The 12,179-nt window shown below is 45.6% G+C and overlaps 1 protein-coding gene across 3 annotated transcripts in view; it reads left to right on the top strand.

The window, feature by feature from the left end:
- Positions 1-12,179, top strand: part of pcsk5b (proprotein convertase subtilisin/kexin type 5b) — a 47,016-nt gene that overhangs the window by 19,252 nt on the left and 15,585 nt on the right. For all 3 annotated transcript variants that reach the window (XM_034296375.1, XM_010876831.4, XM_010876830.4), the window contains exons 6-13: positions 1,304-1,392; positions 1,521-1,693; positions 4,453-4,665; positions 5,888-5,988; positions 7,370-7,473; positions 8,932-9,049; positions 10,897-11,085; positions 11,323-11,459. In XM_034296375.1, coding sequence (XP_034152266.1) covers positions 1,304-1,392; positions 1,521-1,693; positions 4,453-4,665; positions 5,888-5,988; positions 7,370-7,473; positions 8,932-9,049; positions 10,897-11,085; positions 11,323-11,459 — 1,124 coding nt within the window. The remainder of the gene's footprint in view (positions 1-1,303; positions 1,393-1,520; positions 1,694-4,452; positions 4,666-5,887; positions 5,989-7,369; positions 7,474-8,931; positions 9,050-10,896; positions 11,086-11,322; positions 11,460-12,179) is intronic.

The following is a 12,179-nucleotide window of genomic DNA, read 5'->3' as shown; positions in this document are numbered from 1 at the left end:
CAGGTAATGAATGGAGAACAGTAGGGCTTCTTAAAGAAAAACTAACAGGTCTGTAAGAGCCGGAATTCTTACTGGTTGGTAGGTGATCAAATACTTATGTCATGCAATAAAATGCAAATTAATTATTTAAAAACCATACAATGTGATTTTCTGGATATACTTGAGGTCCAAACGTCCTCAAAAGTTTAGTATATCACGGGAAATCTTTACTAGTGAAGACATATTGCCTGTCATCAATTATACAAATTGCTCTTTTAGGCTTGGTGTAAAGGTTATGATTATAATGGGGTTTTAGGGGTTAAGGTTAGGGGTTATAATGGGGTTTTAGGGGTTTAGGTAAGTGTTATAATGGGGTTTTAGGGATTTAGGTAAGTGTTATAATGGGGTTTTAGGGGTTTTAGGGGTTTAGGTAAGTGATATAATGGGGTTTTAGGGGTTTAGGTAAGTGATATAATGGGGTTTTAGGGGTTTAGGTTAGTGTTATAATGGGGTTTTAGGGGTTTAGGTTAGGATTATAATGGGGTTTTAGGGGTTAAGGTTAGTGTTATAATGAGGTTTTAGGGGTTAATGTTAGGGGTAAGAAAATAGAGGATTTTTAGTGGAAATCAATTGTGATTCCAAAACCGTCCTCATGAGTATAGTAAAATAAGGGTGTGAGTGCATGAGCGTGCATGCGTGTGCATTCGTTTCTGCGTTATTGTGGGTGCGTGAGCGTGTTTGTGCGCACGCGCTCCTTTATGTGCATGCCCCCCGGGATAGATGCTGGGTTGCCATGACAGCAGTCAGTGGTGACTCTGTGCCGTTCGGTCCAGATGTTCTGGGCAGGAGGCCCAGTCGCGCTGAGCTAGAGGGTGTTTGCTTCTTCCTCCCTTCTGGTGTGTTTGTGCTGGTCACTGCCCTAGGTCAGTCGTCACCAGCACTCCAGTCTGTTGAGGAATGTTACCCCTGTTTGTCGAGAGCTCTGGGACATGAGGAACATCTTCGTCTCGACATATTCCAAATATCTGAGAGTTGTATATATCCCAGCTGCTGCTGACACCACAACCGTGTTTATTACATAGCAGACAAAATAAAACAGAATAACAGGCCCTTGTCCTTCATCTGAGGAAGCCTGGCCCTGCCCCACTCCACTTTCCCTGTTCTACCATGTGTCCTTAGAGCTTAAACACCACCTTTTACATCCTTAGCCAACTGATCCGTGGATTCTTCTTTTTTTGGAGTTTGTTGACATATTGAGTTTGTGAATGTGTGGAAGGTACATGTGTGTTTGTGTCCTTGTAAAGTGTCTCTCCTCTCTTTTTAGACATGGAACACGCTGCGCTGGGGAAGTGGCTGCATCTGCTAACAACTCCCATTGCACTGTGGGAATTGCCTACAACGCCCGGATAGGAGGTGAGTCTGACCTGTTATGATTTTAAAGCTATTTGCTGTGTGAGTGTGTGTGTGTGTATTCACTATATGTGTCCATGTCCATTCACTGTGTGCGTGTCCATTCACTGTGTGTGTTCACTGTGTGTCAGGGGTGCGAATGCTGGACGGTGATGTGACGGACATGGTGGAGGCCAAGTCTCTGAGTCTGCAGCCGCAGCACATCGACATCTACAGCGCCAGCTGGGGCCCCGACGACGATGGGAAGACGGTGGACGGCCCCGCCACTCTGGCCCGACAGGCCTTCGAGAATGGCATCCGCATGGTGCGTCCCACACACACGTCTACATTAAACGCACACACACTCATCCGCATGGTGCGTCCCACACGTGTCTACATTAAACGCACACACTCATCCGCATGGTGCGTCCCACACACGTCTACATTAAACGCACACACTCATCCGCATGATGCGTCCCACACACCCGTCTACATTAAACGCACACACTCATCCGCATGGTGCGTCCCACACGTGTCTACATTAAACGCACACACACTCATCCGCATGATGCGTCCCACACTCGTCTACATTAAACACACACACACTCATCCGCATGGTGCTTCCCACACTCGTCTACATTAAACACACACACACTCATCCGCATGGTGCGTTCCGCACACTCGTCTACATTAAACACACACACACTCATCCGCATGGTGCGTTCCGCACACTCGTCTACATTAAACACACACACACTCATCCGCATGGTGCGTCCCACACGTGTCTACATTAAACGCACACACTCATCCGCATGGTGCGTCCCACACACGTCTACATTAAACGCACACACTCATCCGCATGATGCGTCCCACACACCCGTCTACATTAAACGCACACACTCATCCGCATGGTGCGTCCCACACGTGTCTACATTAAACGCACACACACTCATCCGCATGGTGCGTCCCACACTCGTCTACATTAAACACACACACACTCATCCGCATGGTGCTTCCCACACTCGTCTACATTAAACACACACACACTCATCCGCATGGTGCGTCCCACACTCGTCTACATTAAACACACACACACTCATCCGCATGGTGCGTTCCGCACACTCGTCTACATTAAACACACACACACTCATCCGCATGGTGCGTTCCGCACACTCGTCTACATTAAACACACACACACTCATCCGCATGGTGCGTTCCGCACACGCATCTACATTAAACACACTATCTCTGTGTGCTTGGCATGTACATGCAGTTTATTTGTATTCATGGGAAGTGTCATAGAGGGGTGTTGACTAGGTCCAGTGGTGAGGATGTCCTCTCTCTGGGTCAGAAAGGCTGTGGACCTTTTAAATGTACAGGTGGTAAAACGGTGTTCTGTTGTTCATGGAGGTGGTAGGTTAGGTAGCCCACATTGGTTTGGCATGGAAACTGCAGAGGCCTCTTGTGCTGTTTTTAAGTAAGAAGGCAGGAGAGGCTGTGGTAAAAGGCTAGTATACCATGGGTAGGTTTTAGGCATGTGGCGGCACAGAGTTCAGTTAGAACAGTAAAAAGGATCCCAGTTTTAGTGTCATTATCGCGTTGTTAACCGGTTTAATGCTTCTCAGGGGTTTGGGGCGTATTGCCAATAAGTCAAGGCACTTAAGAACAGCTCATAGTAGTGGTATAATGGCCATATACCACTCCCTCTTCATTGCTTAAATAAGGCAATCAGCCCTCTGGATTCAGTAAGTGGGTGACAGGTTGGGGGCGGTGCCAGGGTAATGAGTGGGGTGTGACGTGTTAACAACATGGAGTTGTGTGAGGGATCACTACATGTCACAAACAGGGTTTTGGCTGTTGTTGTGTTGAGAAGGTGTTGAGAAGGTCTGCATACTAATAATAAGTTTGACTCACCTGATTCCTTGCGTTCCCATTCAACTGTTTAACTGATAAATTATAAATTCATCAATAAATAATTATGTCAAACCCCCCCCCCCCCCCACAAAAAAGTGTAAAAAGACGTTTGGTTAGTGACTAAATGCTAAAGTGTTTCTTTTTCCTATTTAGACAAATTGGGCATTCATCTATTTGTCTTTCAAACTATCTGTTTCATGTCTCCAGTAGCCTGCCATAACCAGCATGGATAGAAGCTGATTAGTATTGTCATGTTCCAATATAGGTCCATAACCCCAGCTTGTGCCATGGGCGAACTTTCAGTCCCTTAGATCTGAAATAATTGGATGGTGAAAATTGGTGACCTGGCTGACTCTACCCACATTGAGGAAGACCTGGGAGGAATTTAAGTTTGTTGTCAGGCAGACCAGAAACTTTCATCCAGCATGAATAGAAGGCAAAGCAATTCAGGCAATTACAGGACAACTCTTGTCCTGTAAAGAATCACAGAGCTTTAGAATTACATGATTACATCATTTATTCATCAATCATAATTTATTAAACATATGGTTTCCATCATCATTTCTCACAACTACTGTTTGACAAAAGAAAAATTCACTGCTGTTGAACAGATAACATTTTTGAGCTTCACAACTTTTCTGCTACAGCTGCCGTTTCCATTAAACTCCTTTTTTTTCTTTCTTTTCTCTATCTCTCTCTGCTTCTGTCATTCTCTCTCTGTCTTGTCTGGTCCCTCTTTCGGTATTTCCAGAAATACATTTACAAGATTCCCAGTATCAGTAGGGAATAGGCAGGAAATCTGGGAGTCCCTCAACCTGAATTTCTGAAGAAGCGTTTGATTGGGGAAAGCTACCAGCACTTCCCATAACCCTGTGTTTATGTGTGTCACTCAACAACCTCCTCTACGCTCCTTCCTCCCTTCCCCTCAAACCTGGTGCCGGTGGTCGGTCAGCATTTCTTTCTCTTGCAGGGTCTGTGGGTACCTTTGGGAGTGCTCTCCTCGCTCCGTCTCCTCGCTCCGTCTCCTCGCTCCGTCTCCTCGCTCCGTCTCCTCGCTCCGTCTCCTCGCTCAGGCGTCTGATGTTACAGTTTCAGCACTGAGTACGGTGGAAGAATGTTTGTTTCCGTCCTGCCTGTAATCTAAATGACATGAATTTGATTTCCTGCCAGGGAAGGAAGGGGCGCGGCTCCATCTTTGTGTGGGCGTCGGGGAATGGAGGGCGAAGCCGGGACCACTGCTCCTGTGACGGCTATACCAACAGCATCTATACCATCTCCATCTCCAGCACGGCTGAGAGCGGACGCAAGCCCTGGTACCTAGAGGAGTGCTCCTCCACTCTCACTACCACCTACAGCAGCGGAGAGAACTATGACCGCAAGATAGTGAGTCTGTCTCAGAGAAAGAGGAATAAAGTGTGTGTATGTGTGAGCTCTGCAAAAGCCCCACTGGGCCTAGGTGGCAGTCATTAAGGCCAGCTGTATAGCGTACTGGCAGGTAACTCACTTGTGTGTATGCAAAGCCAAACAAACAGGCTTAAGTTGTTTTCAGGACCTTTGAACCCTGGGCGAATGAGGTCATCTGTATGTTGGATTCCGGCAATGTGCCGTGGGATGACCCCTTGGGCTACTGTCTGGCCCTTGGGCTACTGTCTGGCCCTTGGGCTACTGTCTGGCCGAGGGACTGACACGCCGGCCGAGGGACTGACACGCCGGCCGAGGGACTGACACGCCGGCCGAGGGACTGACACGCCGGCCGAGGGACTGACACGCAGACACACTCATCCACAGACAGTTGGTCCTTCTGTCCCAGCATGTCTGGCAATGTCTTGCCACATTCCCTATAGAGGGTCTGGCCACCAGGCATTGAGAGAGAGAGTGGGGGAAACAGCAGTCACTAAGAGCTAGTCACATAGAACCAAAAACCCCCCATTCATTCCTGACCCAACCAGACAATCCATGGCTGAATTCTTAAACTGTATCAAAGTAGGTCTGGTCTACCTGCCTGCCCCGTTTGCATATTCTGTTCAGTAAGAACTGAAAGGCTAAACGGATCGTAGATGAGCATGTGTACTCTTTATGAAAACGGTCTCAGATCCTCTACCACCAAAAGCCAGTGTTTTCCATTAGGCTTTCCTCTTTCGCTGTGACCCAGATACAAGCTGGTTCTCACTGTCAGATCTGTAGATTCAAATGGCAGGGATACGCTGTGGAGTCAGGCAGCTCTACAGTGACCGGTTGGTTGGTTGGGGATCCTTTTGATGTTGACTTTATATTTATTGACTGGATTTGGCACGCAACCCCAAGCCTCTCTCCCCTGACTTTAATGCTGTGGGAATAGATGTTTTGTTTTTCTTACCTGCATTTTGATGAATCCCTCTAAACACCCCAGCGGTCCTGTTTTTCTAGGCGATGATTTCCTTGGTACCTTAAAGAACAGCAGGTCATTGTGTGTGTGTCCTCTCTAGCCTGGGCAGCGCATCAAAGCTGGAATGTGTGCAGCCTCAGATGGGCCTGGATCTCCCCCCCGATCCGCGGATCTTAACGCACCTCTTTTCCTCCCCTCCCCTCCCTCCTTTCTGTCCCTCCTTCTTTCCTCCCTCTGTAGATCACCACAGATCTCCGTCAGCGCTGCACCGACAGCCACACAGGGACGTCGGCGTCCGCTCCCATGGCAGCTGGGATCATTGCCCTGGCCCTGGAGGCTAAGTACGCGTCTTAACCTTAACACCGGGGGCGCTGAACTGCAGTCAGTTTACTGGTCTCGCACTGCGTCTTCCTCCTCATGTCTCCCCTCTCTCTTGATCTCTCGGTCTCTCTGTCGACCCCCATGGCATCAGCGCTTATCTGATGAATGAAAGAGAGCGGAGTGGAGCTGGCAGAACGTCTGAGGGCCTGATTCTGTCATTTGGAAGCTTATCTTTCTTTGATTACACCCCTATGTTTATGCCCTTATCGGCACTTCAGTCAGAACATTAGAGGGGACTATGTGAGACTATCATTGGGAACTTCAAACGGGTTTGGCGTCAAGTCTTTGTGGACTGAGCAAGGTTTTAAAAGTGTGTGCGTGTGTGTGTGTGTGTTGCGACAGCATTCTAATTATATTAGGATGCCTGTGCCGTGGCCTAATTAGTTCACTGTGATTAAACATTTATGACATGTGAATTATGTAGGGACTGGTGGAGACAAACCGTTCATTTATGACATGTGAATTATGTAGGGACTGGTGGAGACAAACCGTTCATTTATGACATGTGAATTATGTAGGGACTGGTGGAGACAAACCGTTCATTTATGACATGTGAATTATGTAGGGACTGGTGGAGACAAACCGTTCATTTATGACATGTGAATTATGTAGGGACTGGTGGAGACAAACCGTTCATTTATGACATGTGAATTATGTAGGGACTGGTGGAGACAAACCGTTCATTTGGATCGGTTTTTATCAGTCAATAATATGTTTTCACCGCCGGGTGTCTGGGTCTGGACTATCCTTGTCCCCTGCAGAAGACCACTCGGTCCTTTTGCAGTTGCCAGGCTGTGACTACTGTCCAGGTTAACAACTAACTTTTTTGTTGAGCCGTTGACAGCGAGCCAAATGACTCCTGGCAAGTGAAACTCCTGGACGTACTGTCCCACTAGTGTTCAAGAGATTCTTGATGTTAGGTAGCTGTAAAGTTTGTCCTCGTTACACAATATATGTCGATGCTGAGTAGCACTTCTCTGGAATCTTCTGGAATGTTGTGCTCTCAGATGAGGGAGGGAAAGAGAAATGTAGCATCTGGTCAGCATATGGGGATTCCTGGGAAACTTGGTGACCCACATATTAAAAAAAAATTTTTTTTGCATCAAAGGACACATGGCTGCCATCTTGTAATGGTTTTCACATGACATCAGAGGCCAGGAGGGTGGATGGATGGCTGAATGGATGGGCATTTCTCTCACTCCCTGTTCTCTATCTTATACACATACTTCCGTGCACCAGTAAATGCATGTCTAACACAAACACCGCCGCACACACTGTTAAGCCTGTGTATATTTTGATTACCAGTGTGTTTCTGTGACGTTTTCGTTATTTCCCCTCCAGCCCTCTGTTGTCATGGAGGGATGTTCAGCACATTATCGTCAAGACGTCCCGAGCCGGCCACCTCAACGCCCCTGACTGGAAGAGCAATGCTGCTGGATATAATGGTGATTAACAGCGCTCGCCTCCTCTCCTCCCTGCACCGTGGCTACTCAGCCTTTCTTTCTTTTGTACCCCTTACTGGCTCCTATAGCACAGTCAGTCACCATAAACCACCCCACCGGCTGCCAGCAACCTGTCAGGGATTGTGTGTGTGCGGGTGCGTGTGCGTGCGTGCGGTATTTGAATTGCGGGTCAGCCAGGCTGTAGTCCCAGTCTGTTTGGACCATTTCCAAGCGGCTGTGTCGAAGAGGAATGGGAAAATGGGTGAGAGAGGAAAGGGAGGACGAGGGGGGAGGTCACTCTGGGGGAAAATGAGATTCAAAGAAAGGGGTGAGAGAGCGTTAAAGGAGGGGGAGGAATGTCGATATATTGTGTGATTGGCTGAGTGGATTGTGTTGAGTCGTTGATGTTTAACTGTTATATTGTTTTGGTTGAGACTTGGAGGTCTTTTCCTTGGTTGTTCTGACTTGAGTAACCCTAGGCACGCACAATACTGCAACTGTCAGCTAAATCACTCAAATGTAGATTGGAAAATGTTCAGATATCATCTGTTTACAGTTAAAAAATGATATGAATAGGTTACAAACATTTATATTATTGCTTAGTTAGTCTTACATACTCTAGAATGCCCAGTAGGCAGCACTTTTTGGCAGAAGCTTCTTCAGGTGGATAGTTCTGTAAATGTACAGTTGTGCTCATAAATTTGCATACCCTGGCAGGAATTGTGAAACATTTTGGCATTGATTTTGAAAATATGACTGATTATGCAAAAAAATGTATTTTTTTAAGGATAGTGATCATATGAAGCCATTTATTATCACATAGTTGTTTGGCTCCATTTTATATCATAATGATAACAGAAATCACCCAAATGTCCCTGATCAAATGTTTACATACCTTTGAATGTTTGGCCTTGTTACAGACACACAGGGTGACACACACAGGTGAAAATGGCAATTAAAGGTGAACTTCCCACACCTGTGGCTTTTTAAATTGCAATTAGTTTCTGTGTATAAATAGTCAATGAGTTTGTTAGCTCTCAAGTGGATGCAGTGAGCAGGCTAGATACTGAGCCATGGGGAGCAAAAGATCAAAAGACCTCCGTAACAAGTTAATGGAACTTTATAAAGATGGAAAAGGATATAAAAAGATATCCAAAGTCTTGCAAATGCCAGTCAGTACTGTTCAATCACTTATCAAGAAGTGAACAAATCTGGGATTTATTTTCTTTGTTGCCATGTTTTGTTTTACGATTGTGCCATTCTGTTAAATCCTATAGTTGAATGCGAATTCCATAAGAAATAAAAGACGTGTTTAGCCTGCTCACTCATGTTTTCTTCACAAATTGTACATATATTACCAATTCTCCAAGGGGTATTCCAACTTTTGAGCACAACTGTAAGTTATGTGTTTTAAACAGTTCTGATTGGCTAGGTGGATTGACTGACTGGCGTGTTTTGCAGTCAGCCACCTGTATGGCTTTGGCCTGATGGATGCTGAGGCTATGGTGAAGGAGGCAGAGCAATGGAAGCAGGTTCCTGCCCAGCACATCTGTGTGGAGAGTGCTGACCGCCAGATCAGGTACTACACAGCCAAAACCATACCTGCCTTTACCCAACCAATCATATAACCAATAAAATGTCATCTGTTCAAAGCTAATGACAGACCAATGATAACACTACATTTAACCACATTGTAGGGTCACATTCATCAGAGAGCACTGTGGTTAAACTCATGTTCACTGTTTCAGAACATGACCTCACATTTATAGTTGAAACACACTCCACATTGTGTCTCCACGATGTGGCTTCATGTACCCACATGAATGGGATTGTGCAAGCTGCTGTAAACTGAGGGACGCGTAAGTTCTAGAGGGCCTAGCGCACACACACAGCAGTAAGGGAAATACAGTTGGATGCTTAGTCTGTATTGGAACACATTAATGAGCAAATCATAGTTCGGTCTACTGGATTTGAATGGAACCTATCGGTGCTCGTTCCACCATCAGTCTTCCCTATCTATTAGCCCCATGATGTGTTGTCTAGACCAAAGGAATCTTATGGAAAGCTTACAATGTGTTTGTGTTTAATTGGCTGCGTGTGTTTGTGTGTATTTGACTGTCTGTGTGTTTGTGTTTAATTGGCTGCGTGTGTTTGTGTGTATTTGACTGTCTGTGTGTTTGTGTTTAATTGGCTGCGTGTGTTTGTGTGTATTTGACTGTGTGTGTGTGTGTGTGTGTGTGTGTGTGTGTGTATGACAGACCACAGCTCGTATTCAAATTGGGAACCGGTGGCTTCATCCCCTCAGGTTCTTTTGGCAGAACTGTGTGTTTTTGCTCTGGAGCTGTCCTCCTGACGTCATCCCCTGGATGTCATCCCCCAGCCGCTGGGCCCTGCTCTCTGCGCAGCCCTTGGCTGGCCTCTTCCTCTGTATTTGTCTGGGCCTTCTCCTTGTCGGTAGACTGCAGCCATGGATTCTGTAGACAGCCATGAGCTCATGGGTCCAATTATGAAGTTGATTGTGATGTTCATAGTAGCACATAAAAATGCTGGGTTCAAAGTAGCATATCAAAGTTGCGGTAAAATTCCAGCCCTGTATCTATATTGTCGATAACTGAAGTCACAAATACATTTTCAATTGGTGTCTTGGAAAACATTCAGCAGCAAAAATTATATTTCGATTAGAATGGAACTGGCCTTTGGTCAGTTAAACCACACCTGTGCTTTTCACATGACTGTATTTTACTCAACTTTTTCTGCCCCGTTTGTGAATAATTTAACTTAACCGATTACAGTAATTACAATAATTTTGTACTACAATGAAGTACTGTCCATTCCTATACTGTAAACTACGGAAAAGGAAAGTTCTGTACATACATTAAACTTTTTTCCTATATAGATTCTTAAGTATATCATGTTTTAGCTGACACCCGATACCCTTTGAATCTTAATTCTGAGAAGATATTCTTTTGGAGGAGTTTTTTGGAAGTCTGCGGGATAGTATGGGCTGTAACGTTGTGTTTATGAGCCGTGTTGTGACCGGGTAACCAACACTTGCCCGGCCATCTGAACTCCAGCCGCTGAACCCGCCGGGTTTCATTCCTCCCCCTACTGTCTGTCCTTGGTTCCACGTCTTTGCTGTGGGTTTTAAATTCAAAACAGACACACTGGATTAAAGGAAGTAGTTCAGTCTTTTTCCATATAATATAGCACGTGGGATGAATTCTGTTTTGAACTCCTTGTTGGTTTTTTTAGCACTTTGGCCATTTGTGCAGTGTGCAGGTCCCCGTCACCCGCTGTTCTGATGGAGCAATAATCTGTGACGGCTGAGTAGCGAATGGCCCGTCTAATGCTTTAATCCCACTTCCTGTCGCTGGTCAGATTTAGTTTGGGCTCTGACACCTGATTGGTGGCTTTCATCTGCCGCAGGACCATCCGTCCGGAGCACGTGGTGCGCTCCGTGTACAAGGCAACCGGCTGCCTTGACAACCCCAACCACCACGTCATCTACCTGGAGCACGTGGTTGTACGCATCACTATCACACACCCGCGGCGTGGCGACCTGTCCATCAACCTCACGTCCCCCTCGGGAACCAAGTCCCAGCTGCTTGCAAACAGGTGAACCTCCCTGCGATTCAGCTGCACTATCCCTGCTTATACACTCCATGCACCAACGTTTCTTTAACCAAAAAATTCCACTGTCATGCAGGCTTTTGTTCCAACCCAGTAATAACACGTCCCATTCAACTAATTATTATTGTACTTTAAACTTGAGCCAAGTGCATTGGCCCTGGACCGGGATTGAAGAAACAATCTACGTCTTTGGAGATACAGTCTTTGTGTATGCACTCCTAGGTTATTTGATCACTCCATGGAGGGCTTTAAGAACTGGGAGTTCATGACCACTCACTGCTGGGGGGAGAAGGCAGCAGGGGACTGGATCCTGGAGATCCATGACTCTCCCTCGCAGCTCCGCAGCCAGAAAGTCCCAGGTACAGTATACCGGCCAAGCCAACCTGATGAAAATATCCATGGTGTTCTTCCATCCATGTTAGTAGGTTTATATTGGTCTTGACAGATGTGAGATTAAGGCAAATGCATCAATCGATATACAAAACACAGTATAATTTATCAGGAAACAGGAAAAATGTCAGTCTCTTCTGAAGATATTACAAGAAGGACTGGTTTAGTTTTTTTGTTCAAGACAATATGTGAAGGTCTCAAGTCTCTCCAATTCTACGTGGTATTTTAACATTTGAAGTTTATGGATGAAAGATGGGTGCTTTGGTGGGAAAAATTCTCAGCAATCGGACTCTCAATGTAATTATTTATGCAGCTTTATTTTGACTGCAAGTCTTTCCCAAATGCTAGTACACTCAGGTGATGCACTGAATATATAGTGCCTCTGATCAGTTAATGTTATTGAATTACAAATTGTACATTGATGTTTTGTTTTGTTTGATATTTCATTTTAAAACCTTGAAGCTCAAAATGTCACATTGGTTTTATGTTGGGAAATATTTGTAAGAAAACTTAAAATAAATATGTGGGGTGCATAGCTTTTTTGATAGTTTTTGAGCTACTCCACTGTTGCTTTGGGATTATTATCCTGCTCCAAGATGTATCTCCTTCCAAAAGCATTAAGGATATTAGCTGACTAGCAAGTTATTTTAGGTTCTGTCATCAAGATGCCCGGTCTCTGGTTGGCCAGC

This window comes from Esox lucius, chromosome 13, assembly GCF_011004845.1.
Source record: "Esox lucius isolate fEsoLuc1 chromosome 13, fEsoLuc1.pri, whole genome shotgun sequence".
NCBI classification, from domain to species: Eukaryota; Metazoa; Chordata; class Actinopteri; order Esociformes; family Esocidae; genus Esox; species Esox lucius.
This window is presented reverse-complemented; position numbering and strand designations above follow the sequence as displayed.